The sequence below is a fragment of the Aphelocoma coerulescens genome, chromosome 19, assembly GCF_041296385.1.
Source record: "Aphelocoma coerulescens isolate FSJ_1873_10779 chromosome 19, UR_Acoe_1.0, whole genome shotgun sequence".
NCBI lineage: Eukaryota > Metazoa > Chordata > Aves > Passeriformes > Corvidae > Aphelocoma > Aphelocoma coerulescens.
In genome coordinates, this window is record NC_091032.1 from 3,120,890 (window position 1) to 3,134,936 (window position 14,047).

The 14,047-nt window shown below is 48.7% G+C and overlaps 1 protein-coding gene across 1 annotated transcript in view; it reads right to left on the reverse strand.

Moving 5' to 3' along the window:
• Positions 1-14,047, reverse strand: part of GTF2IRD1 (GTF2I repeat domain containing 1) — a 73,700-nt gene that overhangs the window by 34,572 nt on the left and 25,081 nt on the right. Inside the window, 8 exon segments of the mRNA XM_069033577.1 lie at positions 305-330; positions 1,562-1,745; positions 3,165-3,248; positions 4,087-4,176; positions 4,961-5,271; positions 6,768-6,951; positions 10,023-10,169; positions 13,067-13,208. Of these exon segments, the coding sequence (XP_068889678.1) occupies positions 305-330; positions 1,562-1,745; positions 3,165-3,248; positions 4,087-4,176; positions 4,961-5,271; positions 6,768-6,951; positions 10,023-10,169; positions 13,067-13,208 (1,168 nt within the window).

Here is a 14,047-nt window from a genome sequence, read left to right on the forward strand (position 1 = left end):
ATGCCATGTACTGCCTGTACTGTGGCTCAGCCTGGTTCAGGAGCCAGCCCAGCCTCACATACCAGGAATTCTCGCTTACCCTTCAAAACTCCATTTTTAAGGGGAGTACAGAGCTTGTACTGATCCCAGGCAAAGGCAATCTCAGCATGTCCTGGTGTAGGGCACAGACAAGGCTTCTCCTTACTGAGCATAACTGCATGTGTCTTGCACTTCTTCTGCTTACAGGTGACATTATTTCAACTCTGCTTCTCTGGATAACCTTTCAATTTTGTGGGCAATAAATCAAAGGATTTGGAGAACGTACCTGTAAAAATTCTTTCATCAAACATCCTAGGAGCAAAGGAAAAAAATAATTAGAAATAGATGCTGCTAATGACTGAATTGGAGCTTTAATTAACGAATAGCATTAAACCTAGTCAAAATAGTAATTTTATTCATTCTCTAAAAAAAGGGAATTAATTTTTCAGCTAAAAAAAGGCCTTTTAGCCTGTTGTGCAGCCAAGAAACCTTATAGCATATACTTTTAACTAAAGCACCTCTAAATCTGCTTATAAGTCATTCTCTTAATTTAATTAACTTATTAAATGATGCTGCAATAGGCTGGCTTTACCAAAAGAGACAGTGAGACCAAAGTAGCTGTTGCTGGACCTTCACTTTCCAATGTAGACCATTGACCATGATGTCACCTGTCTCCTGAATATTGTTATTTTGGTGCTACCTGCAACTTTGCTCATAGGAGCAAAGTATGTCCAGGGCCACATCCCACAGCCTGATCCAGCGTGGTGCAGCCTGAGCAAAGCAGGACAAAGTGGCTCCTCTATCAATTGACATGAGGAAAGCTAATTCCTTTTAGGATGCCTGAATTCCATTGATGTTGGTGATTTTAGCCCCCTTGGGGGCCTTGCACAGGATTTTTCTAACCTGTAGTTTCACACCTCTAGGAAGGGAACACAAGTGCTGCATAGGCAGGGACTGAATAAACCAATGTATTATAGAGCAGATTCTCTTGACAGAGAAGCAAAGAGAGATTGCACAGCACAGTGATAACTGGGAATACATCCATTCCTCCTACCCCAGTGGAAAGGCAGACACCTGGACACAGTGCCTGGCCTGTAGGTGATACCTTCTTATCACCAGATACAGAGGATGTGCACAAGTTGTCAGTGAGAAACAAGGTGGACAGGAATCTCTGTGAGAGTATGGATGTTCCTCCCCCCACCCAGGGGCATTGCTCCCATCCACCAAATGCCATTTAAGGTGCTGTAACCACCTGAAATGTTTGGGGTGGCATCAGCAAAATTTGGTACCCATGATCACTTAAAAGAGGGTGGCGGAGCTTGGGGGTGATCATGGTACAGCCAGCTCTGCCACATCCTTGCAAAAAGAGAGAGAGATGAAAACCAGAGGTTTGCAGGGAGAAGGAGTTTTCAACTGTCTTTTATGAAAGAGGGTGCAACGAATTTTTTGTGTCAAAGCAAACCCTATGAGCACGGAGGGATCACAGCTCAAATCCCTGACACCCTTGAGCCACACGCTCCCCTTTGCTTTCCTCACCACCCACCTTTTGATGACAAAATGGATGTTGTGCCTCTCCTCCAGTATCCGTTTGAGTTTGGGGACACCATAGGTGCAAGGTCTTTTGAAAGGTATTTTGTCCGGGATGCCGATGATCTCCACTGCCTCAGGGTCACAGGCAATCTTCCGGTATGGGACAGGGACCATGTGGTCTAACCCCAAGGCTTCAGCTGAAAGATGAACACGTGGTTTTCATTTACACAAGTACTTTGTCTTGTACAGACATTAAAACAAAGGTGTAAAGGCTTGAATTCAAGCAGAGCAAATGCCTTCTGCCCTCTTCTCCACTTGTCCCAGAAAGCGAGTCCCAGGAGCAGCTCTCCCGTGAGAAATGGGACAAAAAGGAGAGAAAGCAGCAGTAAACACAGCTAACAGTGTCTTCCAAAACTCCCAAACATGCCCAGTGATGCTCAAACCAGGGGTGAGCTGGCTCAAATATGATCCCCAAACTCCTTGTGACCCACCACAGCAGGATTGTGAGCTCTATGATTCATAAGCTGCATAGCACGTGGAATCATAAAATTGTTAATGTTGGAAAAACCCTCTAAGATTGATTCCAACTGTTAACCAAGCAGCACCATGTTCACCAAACCATGTCCCCAAGTGCCACATCCATGTTTTTTTGAACATTTCAAGGGATGGTGACTCCACCATTACCCTGGGCAGCCTGTACCAGTGCCTGACCATTGTTTCAGTGAAGAAATTTTCCCCAATGTCCAATCTAAACCTTCCCTGGAGCAGCTTGAAGCAATTTCCTCTAATTCTATCACTTGTCACCTGGGAGAAGAAACTGACCCCCCCCCCCCACCCCCCTCACCTGGCTACAACCTCCTTCATCTAATTAGGAGCAAGAAGGTCCCCTCTGAGCCTCCTTTTCTCCAGGCTGAGCTCCCACAGCTTCCTCAGCTGCTCCTCATCAGACTCATGCTCCAGACTCTTCCTAAGCTCTGTTACCCTTTGGACACATTCCAGCACCACATAAATAAATCATAAGTTAGAGGGCTTGTCTCAAGCCCATATGCAACTCACAGGTGACACAGCACACATCTACACCCCATCTGTAACTCATGAATTACACAGCCTGATAAGGATGGCACAGCTGAAGAGCCCACCAGCCCCAAGTGATTTCCCAAGCTCCCACCTGCCCAGATGCCCAGGAGCTACACCAAAAGCACTGCCCATGGCAAAGGGAACACCAACAACATCCACAAGCCGTGCAAATGGAGAAAAAAGCAGCTGCAACAACAACCACCTTCTTTTTACCTGCCACATTAACGTAAAAGGGCCACCTGCCACCACTCCTGGTGCCCAAGTGCTATGACCCAGCATGCTACATTCCCAGACAGGGCTGTTTTACAGCCCAGGTATAAATTCCTTGACAGTGGTGTGGGGATCCAAACAGAAATATTGACATAACCTTCAGGAGACACCCTGAAACTGGGAGATGCTGAGCTAAATGTGTTAGGAAGAGCAGGGAGCTCTAGCATATGGCTTCTGCTGCTGTGTTAGGGAACAAAAATGATTGCTATATAATGATATGCAATCCACAAGCACTGCAGATGCATAATGGGATATTAACTCCTACTCACCATATCTGCTGTTAAACAGAATTTGCACGCACTCCCTAAGGGTATTGATGTCTTCAGTTTCTTTTATAAAACTGTCCCACTTATCTATCAAAACAAAATACAAGAAATAAGAAACTACCATATGGTTTGTACTCAGCAGATGCACTTTTCTCCTGCAAAGCAGGAACAAGACTTTAAAAATTATTTCCCTCTTCCTCAGTGAATTTTGCTAGGCTGGCAGATAAGGTCTGGGCTTCTCCAACCCCAGACCCAAGCACTCTCCTTGGCATGTGCAAAGCAGATTTCTAAGAAATGACCCCATAAAATTTCTCAGCCCTGGAATGAAAGACCCTCTTGGACAGAGCCAACTCCACCTGGAATGAACCCTTGAAAGGTACAGCCATTTCACAAGTGGAGCTTTTCCATCTTCTCCTCTTTCCCAACCTTCCCACCCATATTTTTTCTCCTCTTTAAGGCAGGCACGGGTTTTTAGGCTGCATTTCCCTTGGGTGCGGTGAAGGTGGGGAAATGGCAGTCTCCTCCCCACTGCTGATCCTCCCAAGCACTGCTGCAGAATCCCACTGGGACTAGTGGATTTCAGTCATTTTGAAATAATGCCAAGTTTTCAGCAGGTATGTACTGTCTGCAGCTGGGGCAAACAGCCTCTTCCAAAGCCGTGCCTTGGTTCCCTGTGCAGGAAGCAGAGATGGGAATTCCCAGCCAGCTGGCAGTGCTCAAGGACCACTAGAAGCATCTTGGAATGGCAGGGATGGACCAGAGCAGAGATGAAGGTCTTGGCTCCAATGCAAGATGCATTGCCTCCAGCACTGCCAGGTCCCTGCAGAGCGTGGAGAGGGCTGGGAGACTGCTGGGGAGAGACGTGGTGAGGGGAACCTTTCCCTAAGGCTGCCAGCTGCCTTGAATGCTGGAGCAGGACACAGACCTGTCTTGTCATGGACAATGGAGAAGAGGATGCGCTTGGATGAGTGCACATTCTGGATGAGGGGACCTCCGGAGACTGATGATTTCTGTCCTGGACAAGAGGGGAGACAAGGAGAAAGGGCTGATGAGAGCCTGACCAGTGCTCCAGGCACCGCAACAAGACCCTGGGTGCTGTCCACTGCCAATGATGCTGACCCAACCCTTCTGTCTCTCCTCCATGCACCTTGGCCAGTGACACCCGGTGCAGTGCTGGCCAGACCAACCCCTGCCATCCCCACTCCAGCTGCCCTTCTGGCCTGGTGCTGCAGCACCTGTCATTCTGGGGCAAAAACAGAGGTGCACCCTGTCAGCACCTTGCAGGCACCCAGAAAAGGGCTGGGGCACAAACAGAGGTGCACCCTGTCAGCACCTTGCAGGCACCCAGAAAAGGGCTGGGGCACAAACAGAGGTGCACCCTGTCAGCACCTTGCAGGCACCCCGAGAAGGGCTGGGGCACAAACAGAGGTGCACCCTGTCAGCACCTTGCAGGCACCCAGAGAAGGGCTGGGGCACAAACAGAGGTGCACCCTGTCAGCACCTTGCAGGCACCCAGAGAAGGGCTGGGGCAAAACCAGAGGTGCACCCTGTCAGCACCTTGCAGGCACCCCGAGAAGGGCTGGGGCACAAACAGAGGTGCACCCTGTCAGCACCTTGCAGGCACCCAGAGAAGGGCTGGGGCAGTGCAGCATGGCAAGAGCTCTGCTCACTGCCATACAGGCCAAGCTCTACACTGGTTTTAATCCAAGGAATGCCAAAACCCCCAGCCTGTCCCCTACCAGGGCCAGGGGTGGGCTGTGCACCAGGCCCTCATCTGAGAGCAAACTCCAGGCTATTACCACAGCAGTCGCTGTACTCCTGTGAGGAAGGCACCTTCAGCTCTCCCGCCGGCCGGGCCAGCAGCGCTTCGCCCACTGCAGTTGGCCCAGGCAGCCCCGAGGACACCTCCTGCTTGAGGTCGATGGCGACAGGGGTGGGCAGTGAGACGCCGTATAGGAAGTTGGTGACAGCGATGGTGGAGGGGGTATCCTGCGTGGTGGATTTGGCCACAGGGCCGTTGGCACCAGAGTCTCGGCTGCCCTTGGAGGCGAGGGAGGAACAAGTTAACTCGATGTTGGGGTTGGGCTCTCGGCTGGGCTCATCTGCTGGCCTGAGGGGAAGGAAGGGAGAAGAGGAGGGAAAAACAGGTTCCTTTGGGCCCATGGCACTGCTAAGCTGCAACAAGCAAGGATGTGGAGGGGGAGGAAGAGCCATGCCTGGGAGGGTGGGACATGCTGCACCACCAGCTGCCAGGCTCCTTGCTGAGGAGGGCAGTGAAGACGGTGAGAGGGTTAGAGCACCTCTCCTATTTCGAAAGGCTGAGAGAGTTGAAATTGTTCAGCCTGGAGAAGAGAAGGCTCTGGGGAGAACTTACTCTGGCCTTCCATTACCCAAAGGTACTGGAGAGCTGGAAAGGGACTTTTGACAAAGGCAGGGAGTTACAGGACAATGGGGAATGGCGTCAAACTGAAAGAGGGTTGATTTGGATTGGATATTAGGAAGAACTTCTTCCCTGTGAGGGTGGTGAGGCCCTGACACAGGCTGCCCAGGGAAGCTGTGGCTGCCTCATCCCTGGAAGTGTTCAAGGCTGCACTGGATGGGGCTTGGAGCAACCTGGTCTAGTGGAAGGTGTCCCTGCCCACAGCAGGGGTTTGGAATGAGATGGTCTTTAAGGTCCCTTCCAACCCAAACCATTCTATGGTTCTATTCTACGATCCAGAAGTTACATCCATCGCTCAAACTCCTGAGCATCTTCAGGCACCTGAATGGTTCTTGTCTTCTTTAAGTGGAGATGATTAGTCTTACAGCAGTTCAAAGCATTCTTATTAGCTAGGACAAAGCTGCCCAGCTCCATGCCCAGTGCATTTAAGGGGTAAAACCTTTTATGACCACAATCACTTGGCTCCATTGCCTGTGCCAGCCCCCAACACCCATGGCACATTCAAAGGGGAGCTCAGTTAGCCCAGGGATGAGTTTCAGACTGAAGAAACCAACATGCTTCACATGAGATAGGGAGCCACAAGCTCACAGACAGCTCAAATTCTGCGTGTCCTACTTTTAGCTGTCTTAGCCTGATTTTCCAGAAGCATCAAGCCTTTAGAGGAGGTATTTGGTCATGCTGAGGGGAAACACACCTAAAACTACTGAACCCCTTGCTTAAGTGTGGCCAAAAGGGGAGCTTGCTCTGCTGCAGTCCCCCACTTTCCTCCTTGTCTGGCATTAAAGAACCCATTTCAGTCTGGGAAGACACTTGCAGCATTTACCCTGGAAATCCCTCTGGAGACAGAAAAGCACTTAGCTTACTGCAGTGGAAATTTTGGCAGAGACACACAAAAGGATGCAGTTAATGTGCATGTTTACACACACTTTTTATAGAAATGAGTCTGAAATGGACTCAAGCCCCCCAACACAAACAAATCTCTGTGCAAGGCTGGGTTTGGCATGGCTGGACCCAGGTTCGTGGGTCTCAAGGAGAAGTTGGGACATGGGAGGGACCCTCCTGCCTGTGCCACACAAAATCATCATCTGCCAGTGTTGTAAGATACAACATCTACACCATCCCAAGGGCGTGCTGCTCTCTTGTTCCTCGGATGTCCCCAAGATTACCTTTTTAGCCTGAAGCGGATGTTGTGGCTGTGCTCTAGAATGGCCATCAGGGATTTCACATCATATTCCAGGGGTTTCTTAAAGCTGATCCCCTCAGGCAAGCCGGTAACTGCCAGCAAACCTGGCTCTTTCAGGAACCTCTCATACGGCAAAGGGACCACGCTGCTCTTCCCCATGGCTTCACCTGGGGAGGGGACAAAGTTACACACTGACAAATACCCTGTGCCCCCAACCATGGCTGAGCTGGGCTGGAGGAGCAAATGCAAAAGCAAGAAATACCAACAGAACCATTAGAAGAAAAAAAAACCATTCTTACCTTTGCACTTAGCATGCAAGGCACTCCAATTCCTTTCTAAAAGCACTAATTAATAAAAAGCTCATAAAAGCCAATAAGCAGATGTCTCATCATTCAGGTTGCACAGTAAAATCCTCAGTTGGGGTAACTTGGCACAAGCCCACCCCTGGGAGTGCCCAGCCATATGCCAGTGAGGTACATGGCCATCAGCAAGGTGGGAGGGAGCCAAGGGCTGACAAAGAAGGCAGAAGAGCTCACGATGATTTTTATCTCATGTTTACTGAGATATTCTGGGAACCTTATTTCTAGTCAATTTTCTTATTTTACCTCCTGGAAGAACGGAAAGCAGTTTGATTGCTGTTGCTGTCAAGCAGCCTTGATTCACTTTGATAGACAAGGAAAAAAACCAAAACCAATAATCTCCCTCCATCCCACTACTCACAGATCAGCTTGAACATCGATACATTTGACTGCACAATCACCTCCAGCAGCCCAGAACTCTCACCTGCTCCCCTCAACACTGGCCACATAGCCCCACCATGTGCCTCTGGCTCCATTTTACTTCTGACAGCAAAATCTCCCCAAGGAGTCAGGTACAAACTGCTTTCCCTTCCCTGGCAGCAGCAGACAAGCAGCAAGCATTGCAATTATATAGGGATTTTCTAAACCAGATAAAGAGTCTGTGTGCCAAAACCAGGGCTGCCCTACTATGCTCTGCAGGCAAAACACCATCAGAAAAACAGCCTGCTCTGAAGGATTTCAAGGAATGGCCAAAACCCTCAAGCTACTCTCTGGGGAAAAATTACTTTGGAAACTAACCCAAGCCACTGTGATCAATAAACATGGTGCTGAAAGCATGAAGCACAAGAAACAGCCATGCAGGAATGCAACCTGTCTGGCAAAGCAATGTCCAGATGTAGAACATCTGGTGGCATGATAAGTGTCTGCACCTTCATCTCTAGGCTGAGGGGCAGACAGAGAAGATTATGGGACCTTTAAGTTGTTGTGGGACTTTATACTGTGGATTTTCTTTTAAACCTATTCTTTGTTCTCTCTTCTTAAAAAAAACCCAAAAAAAACACAAGACCAAAAGATCTTACAGAAACACTGTAAATCTTGTGACGCTGCCAGCAAGTCCTTATTAAAAGTGGTTTCTTTAACATGTCCTTTGAAGGAATGTGTTATAACTAATGATGTGTGACTTGCACAAGCCATTTAGGCTTCTTATAGGGAGAATTTATAATATTTTAATTAAGCCAATAACCAAAGTTTTAAAATAAGCCTTTGAACCATGACACCGTGAGTTTACTTTCTGCAAGCTGACAGTTTCCCTGCCCCAATGCGCTGGCTCTAGCAGCTCTCCACCTCCCTTCACCTCTCTCCATGACTGGGAGAAGCTCCCAATGTCCACAGTGGCTCCTTATCAACCCAATAATCAAGAACTTCCCAAACATATTTTTATGGGGACCGTGTTATTATCAAGGTGACCTTCAGAAGTCTTGTGCTGCTGTGCAGAGACTCGTGGTTTGGCTAAAGACATAATAATCATCATTAATGCCTATTTAATAGAAGCCACTGGTAATCAGTCATCCTGTTAGTGCAGAGATTACCTGGCTCTGGAGGGAATCTTTTTGACTGAGCATTTTTAAAGAATTTTTGTTCCCAATCCTTATTGATGAAAGGATAAAAAAAAATCCCTAAGAATCATAATTGTTAAACTCTCACAGTCCTCTCCGTGTTAGAAACAGAATCACCCTGGGGCATCTACTATCTCCTGTGGTATTTCTCCCCACTCAAGCAGGAGAGGCTCTTCCCAGTGGGAATGAAGGGAGGGGAGCAAGCAGCTTCATCAGGTTTCGCCACAGAGCAGCTCAAGGATGGAAACAGCTGAAGCAGCAGCAAAGGCAGAATTACACCTAGTGTCAAAGCCAAAACTACTGTCACAGGGATGCCCAACCTTCTTCTGCTATGGCAATGCTGGCCATGCTGGGTTGAGGACGTGGCCACTGTGTCCCCACGCACCTCCATACACCTTGAAATGGTAAAGAGCATTGCTAATCATTGCAATGGATGGGCTGCCTGGTTCATAACCCCATGCAGATGCACCCTGATCAAGCTTTTCTAATGCAATTATATATTTATTGTGTGTCAGATTTTAATAATTCACATATTCCCAAGGGGAAAGCAAAGTTTGGCACTGTCCCAGCAGCAGGACAATGAGACCTGCAGCTTGGAGAGGGAATTCACCAGCACAGAAACACCCTCTCCAATCTGTTCCCTTGGTTCTTCTGCATCCCTTCCTTCATTCTTGGGCCCAGCCTTTGGAAGGCAGCAATAGACTCTGATTGCCCCTATTAATGGGAATATTGCCTCCAAGTGCTTTAAGTGCCTTCAGCAAATTTCAGTGACTGTCTGTCCCAGGGGAGAAGGGATGCCATCTCCTTTTTCTGTCTGTGAAGACTGTGGAAGATGCTAGCAATAGCCAGAGCAGCAACTCCTGCATGTGAGCCCAGCACAGGTGGTGGTAGCTCCTGTTATCCCCCTTCTGTTGTGTGGGAATGCCCATTCCCAAATCACATACACAAACAGGGGCAAAACCTGCACTTTGCACTCAGGGAGACCTGCATAGCCCCAGCAGGGCTCTACCAGGCCCTCAATCTCAGATGGTGATGGGGAGCTGCAGCCAGAAAAGCCAAACACCGAGTTCATTCATCCAGCATAGGGATTTTTTTGGCTCAGTTTGGGGTGCTAGAAAACTAAGAAGCAGTGGCCAAACCCCATCTCAATGCAGCACTAACTCCATGCAGGAGCACATTCCACCATGCTGCCCCTGCCAGGCACCTGCTCCCATGCCAAGGAGCTGGGCTGGCAATGAAAGCTGCATCTGGCAGCAGTGCCAGGCAGCTCAGCAAGCCCCAGGGACATGCCATATCCCCAAAGGAAAGCATGAAGGCTCTTACTATAAAGCACATCAAACACTTCCTCTACCATCTTCCTGAGGAGGTACACATCTGATCCCTGGTCCGGGGAGACCCTGAGCACCCTTTGCCCACACTCCTTTGCCTTCTTCTGCACCTCTGTATCCTGCTCCTTCCTCTGCTGGATTCCTGCGGGGGAGAGGAGAAAACAGGAGTCACTGTGGTGAGAAGGGGTGAAGCCTCTGGCTGAGCAGGCAAGTGCCCCAGGCCTCCCACCCACATCAGGCCCCAGCTTGGATGAGATCACACTGGGTTGGCTCCCAGCAGCCCCCAACATGCAGGGAAAGGTACCAGCAATGGGCAGTGGTGCCAGCAGCGGGGTCACTCATCCTGTGCCTGCCCCCTTTTCCCTGGCTTTTCCCCCTCAGCCAGACTGAAGCAGTTATGACTAATTGGGCAGTCCATTTCTAGTCTCTGGTTTCAATCTGCTTAGCCTTCAATCTCTCAGGAAAAGAAAATCCGCCTTCCTCGGAGGCTTTTTTACCCTTCAGTATCACGCAGCTCAGTAATACCAGCTATTTCCTGCTAATTTCCCCCATTAAACCTCAAATAAAGCATATCTTCAGCATTGACTTCTTTGTATCTCTAAATGCACAGAAAATTAAACACTACAAATGCATTATTGCTGTCTTATTCAGAGTGATTCGCAAGGGATTTTCAGTGGCAAAGGACTAATTCCTTCATCATCCTCGACAGACTCCTACTGGCAATTGGCCCTGGATGCTGCCTGCGTGCTCAAGAAGGAGCTTATAGATCCTTCTGTGGAAAAAGTCCATGGCTGGGACATCACAGGGAAGGGGTCAAGAGCAACATGGGATACACACAGTACTAGACATAAGAAAGTAAACAGTCACCATGCCACCCCTGTAAAGCTCCACATGCCTCCCACAGCATGGCAAAACAGGCCCTGGAAAACTTTTTTAGGGTGTTTTACCAAGGTTCTGAAATTCATCTGCATCCTCTAAGTACTGCCTCTCCCTCCTCCACTGACATTAATTCTGATCACTGTCAATTCCCCCCATGTGTCAAGAAAGGCTGAACCAGAGGTTCAGATGAAGGAGGGTGTTCAAGCGAGGTCTGCATCCCAGAGAGACAAGAGGCTTCTTACATCTCCAAGTGATGTCTGCTTTAGATTAACTCCCATCTTTCTAAGAGGGCAGCAAGAAATCAGAGGCACTTCCAGGGATACTTTCCACTGTGTGCCAGTTCTAAGAGCTTCATGGAGTGGAGTTGAGCCTGGGCATGTATAATTCCAGACAGAGTTATCACATTTCACCCTGTCTGCAGCATCAGCCACTTTACTCAAACCCCATGCTCAAGATTTCTGTTTTCAGCCAGACATGACTATTTTTTTTTGACAGAGGTATAAATGAAACCAAAGAGAGGGGAATCAGGATCTAGTACCAGGTGCTTTGCCCCAGCACAGTGGTAGGTCATGAATGAGGATATATCACAGAATAAAAGAACAGTTTGGGTTGAAAGAGACCTTAAAGACCATCTCATTCCACCCCCATCCCATGGGCAGGGACACCTTTCACTATCCCAGGTTGCTCCAAGTCCTGTTCAACCTGGCCTTGAACACTTCCAGGGATGGGGCAGCCACAGCTTCTCTGGGCAACCTATCCTAGTAGCTCACAATGCTCAAAAGAAGAATTCCCTCCTAACATCTGATCTAAATCTCTCCCTTTTTAGTTTAAAACCATTCTCCCTTGTTCTGTCATTATCTGCCTGGGCAAAAAGTCACTCTCCCCCTTTTTTTTTATAAGCCCCCTTTAGGTACTGGAAGGGGCTCTCAGGATTCTCCAGACCCTCCTCTTCTCCAGACTGAACAACCTCTCTCAGCCTGAGGAAACACAAGGGAGTTCCCTCCCCTCGGCCATCCCACTGCCATCCACATCTTGTGGGTGGTGGGAAGGGAAGGCAGAGCTGCCCATGAAAGTAGGAAACATCCCCCAAATGCCCCCTGTCCTGCAGAATGAAGTGGAAGATAACTAATGGTGTCTCTTGTGAGAGGATGGAATAGTGGAGTTGGCCAGCAGCTGCCTAGGGCAGCAGGACAAGGGGCTGGGCAGAACCATGGCAGAGAGCTGCTTCTGTAGAACCATGCAGTGAAGAACCCAAGCAGACAGTGACCTGGGCAGCTTCATAGCACTGGTGTTGTCACCAGAGCAAACCCTTCCTGAACAACCTCTCCAATGCAGTTTCTGCCAACACCATGTGTTTCTCTCCACTGACATCCCACTGTGAGCAGCATGTAGAACAGATCTGGGTCTGGTGTCCTCAGCACCACCAAAACCAGATCCCATTCCAGCTTCTGCACTGAGTGGAAAGCAGCAGCTGGGAATGATGCTGTCCAAGAAACATGGTCCCCATGCACAGAATGGCTCCCACTCTCCCTTCAGCTCTCAGACTGTTTTTTGGAAACTGGCAGAGGCACAGAGCTGGGACAGAAGGCTTGCAACACACAGGTAACCCTCAGATACTTGGTGAATCTGATCTGAGACCAGGGGAACACAGCTCCTGCTCAAGGTATCTTGTCATCACTGTTCCTCCCTCAAAAATATAAGCAACTCCACAACCAACATTTCCAGCTACCAAACCCATTCCTGTTTTTCCAAAACCAGAAAAAAAAGCCTTGGACTGAGAAAGCCCTTCTGCTCCTGGGGGGATCACTAGGACAAACTATTGCTGCTAAGTCCTCGAAAAATACTCCAGTGCTCTGGCAGCACTGCCAGAGGCTAAAAGCGCCCGGGCAGCAGAGCAGCCATCCAGCCCTGAGCCACCTCAGGGATGCTTTAGAAGAGAAGAGCCAGGGCACACAGTGCCCTCCCTGGCAGGGGAGAGGCTCTGGCCACAGTTTCCTCCCACTTTCTCCATCACTTCAAACACCACTCAGCCCCGTGGACCGACAGACAGCACCGCGGTGCCCCCAAACCACGACCCCTCTGTGGCACAGTGGGAGTCACAGCTGGCACAACTGGAGCACCAACCTGGGCATGGAGGATGGTGCTGGTGTGGATACTCACTGCAAAACTTCTGGAAGTCAGCCTGCAGCTCCTTGCGGGCGCTGAGGAAGACCCGTCCCTTTTCAGTGCCCACCACGAAGGCGCTCTCCTCATGGATGGCGATGCAGGCCACCTCTGCGTTCAGCTTGGAGAGTGCCAAGCACTGTTGGAGGCATCAGGTCAGCACAGCACAGGATGGGGGAGCATCCCTGCTTCCCACCCCTTGCCATTTCCCAGTGGGATTTTTTCTTCCCATCAAAAGATTCTTCCATCAAAAGCAGTGTTCTGGTTTATGTCAGAATTTCATGGGTTTATGACATCCCTTAAAAATTTTGGTGACTTTACAGCTCTACAAAAATATCCAGCTGGAAAACAAGAACTACTTACCCATCATTTTATTTCACTTTTTCCTATCCTAAAAAGAAACATTTTTTTGCATTTCTTTAAAAGAAAACATTCCTGTAAAAAAAAAATCTAACGAGAAAACCACACCACAACTGATAACAATTTGTGTTTTCCCACCAGCTCTAATGGAATAAGAAACACAAGAATCTTATTTCAGCTGCAGAACACTATTATGGTCAAAGTCCAGATTAGCTGAACAATTCTTCTTGTACAGTTATGCAAAACAATAGCAATGGAAAAAACTTCCTCCATTAATCCATTTTATGTAATATGCCCTTCTTGCTCTACATAACACACATGTATATGCATTTTTATTAGTATTTTTAACATTATAATAGTTACTCAGTGCCAGCAGCCTGAGTCATATTCCTATAGCTACAGCATTGATGCTAGGAAGATGCTATCCCCAGGTCATGATTTAAATGGGTAAAAAAGGGGGGATTTTCCCAGTATCAGCCCTGGTTAGACACATAACAACCCCATGGAGGAACTTCCAAGGAGGGAGCAAGAGAGCAGAAGGGGTTGCATGGACCAACCACCCTGAGCTACTTTCAGCTCCCTGCACACACGTACAATGAGCTTCACTTGTGTGGGCTT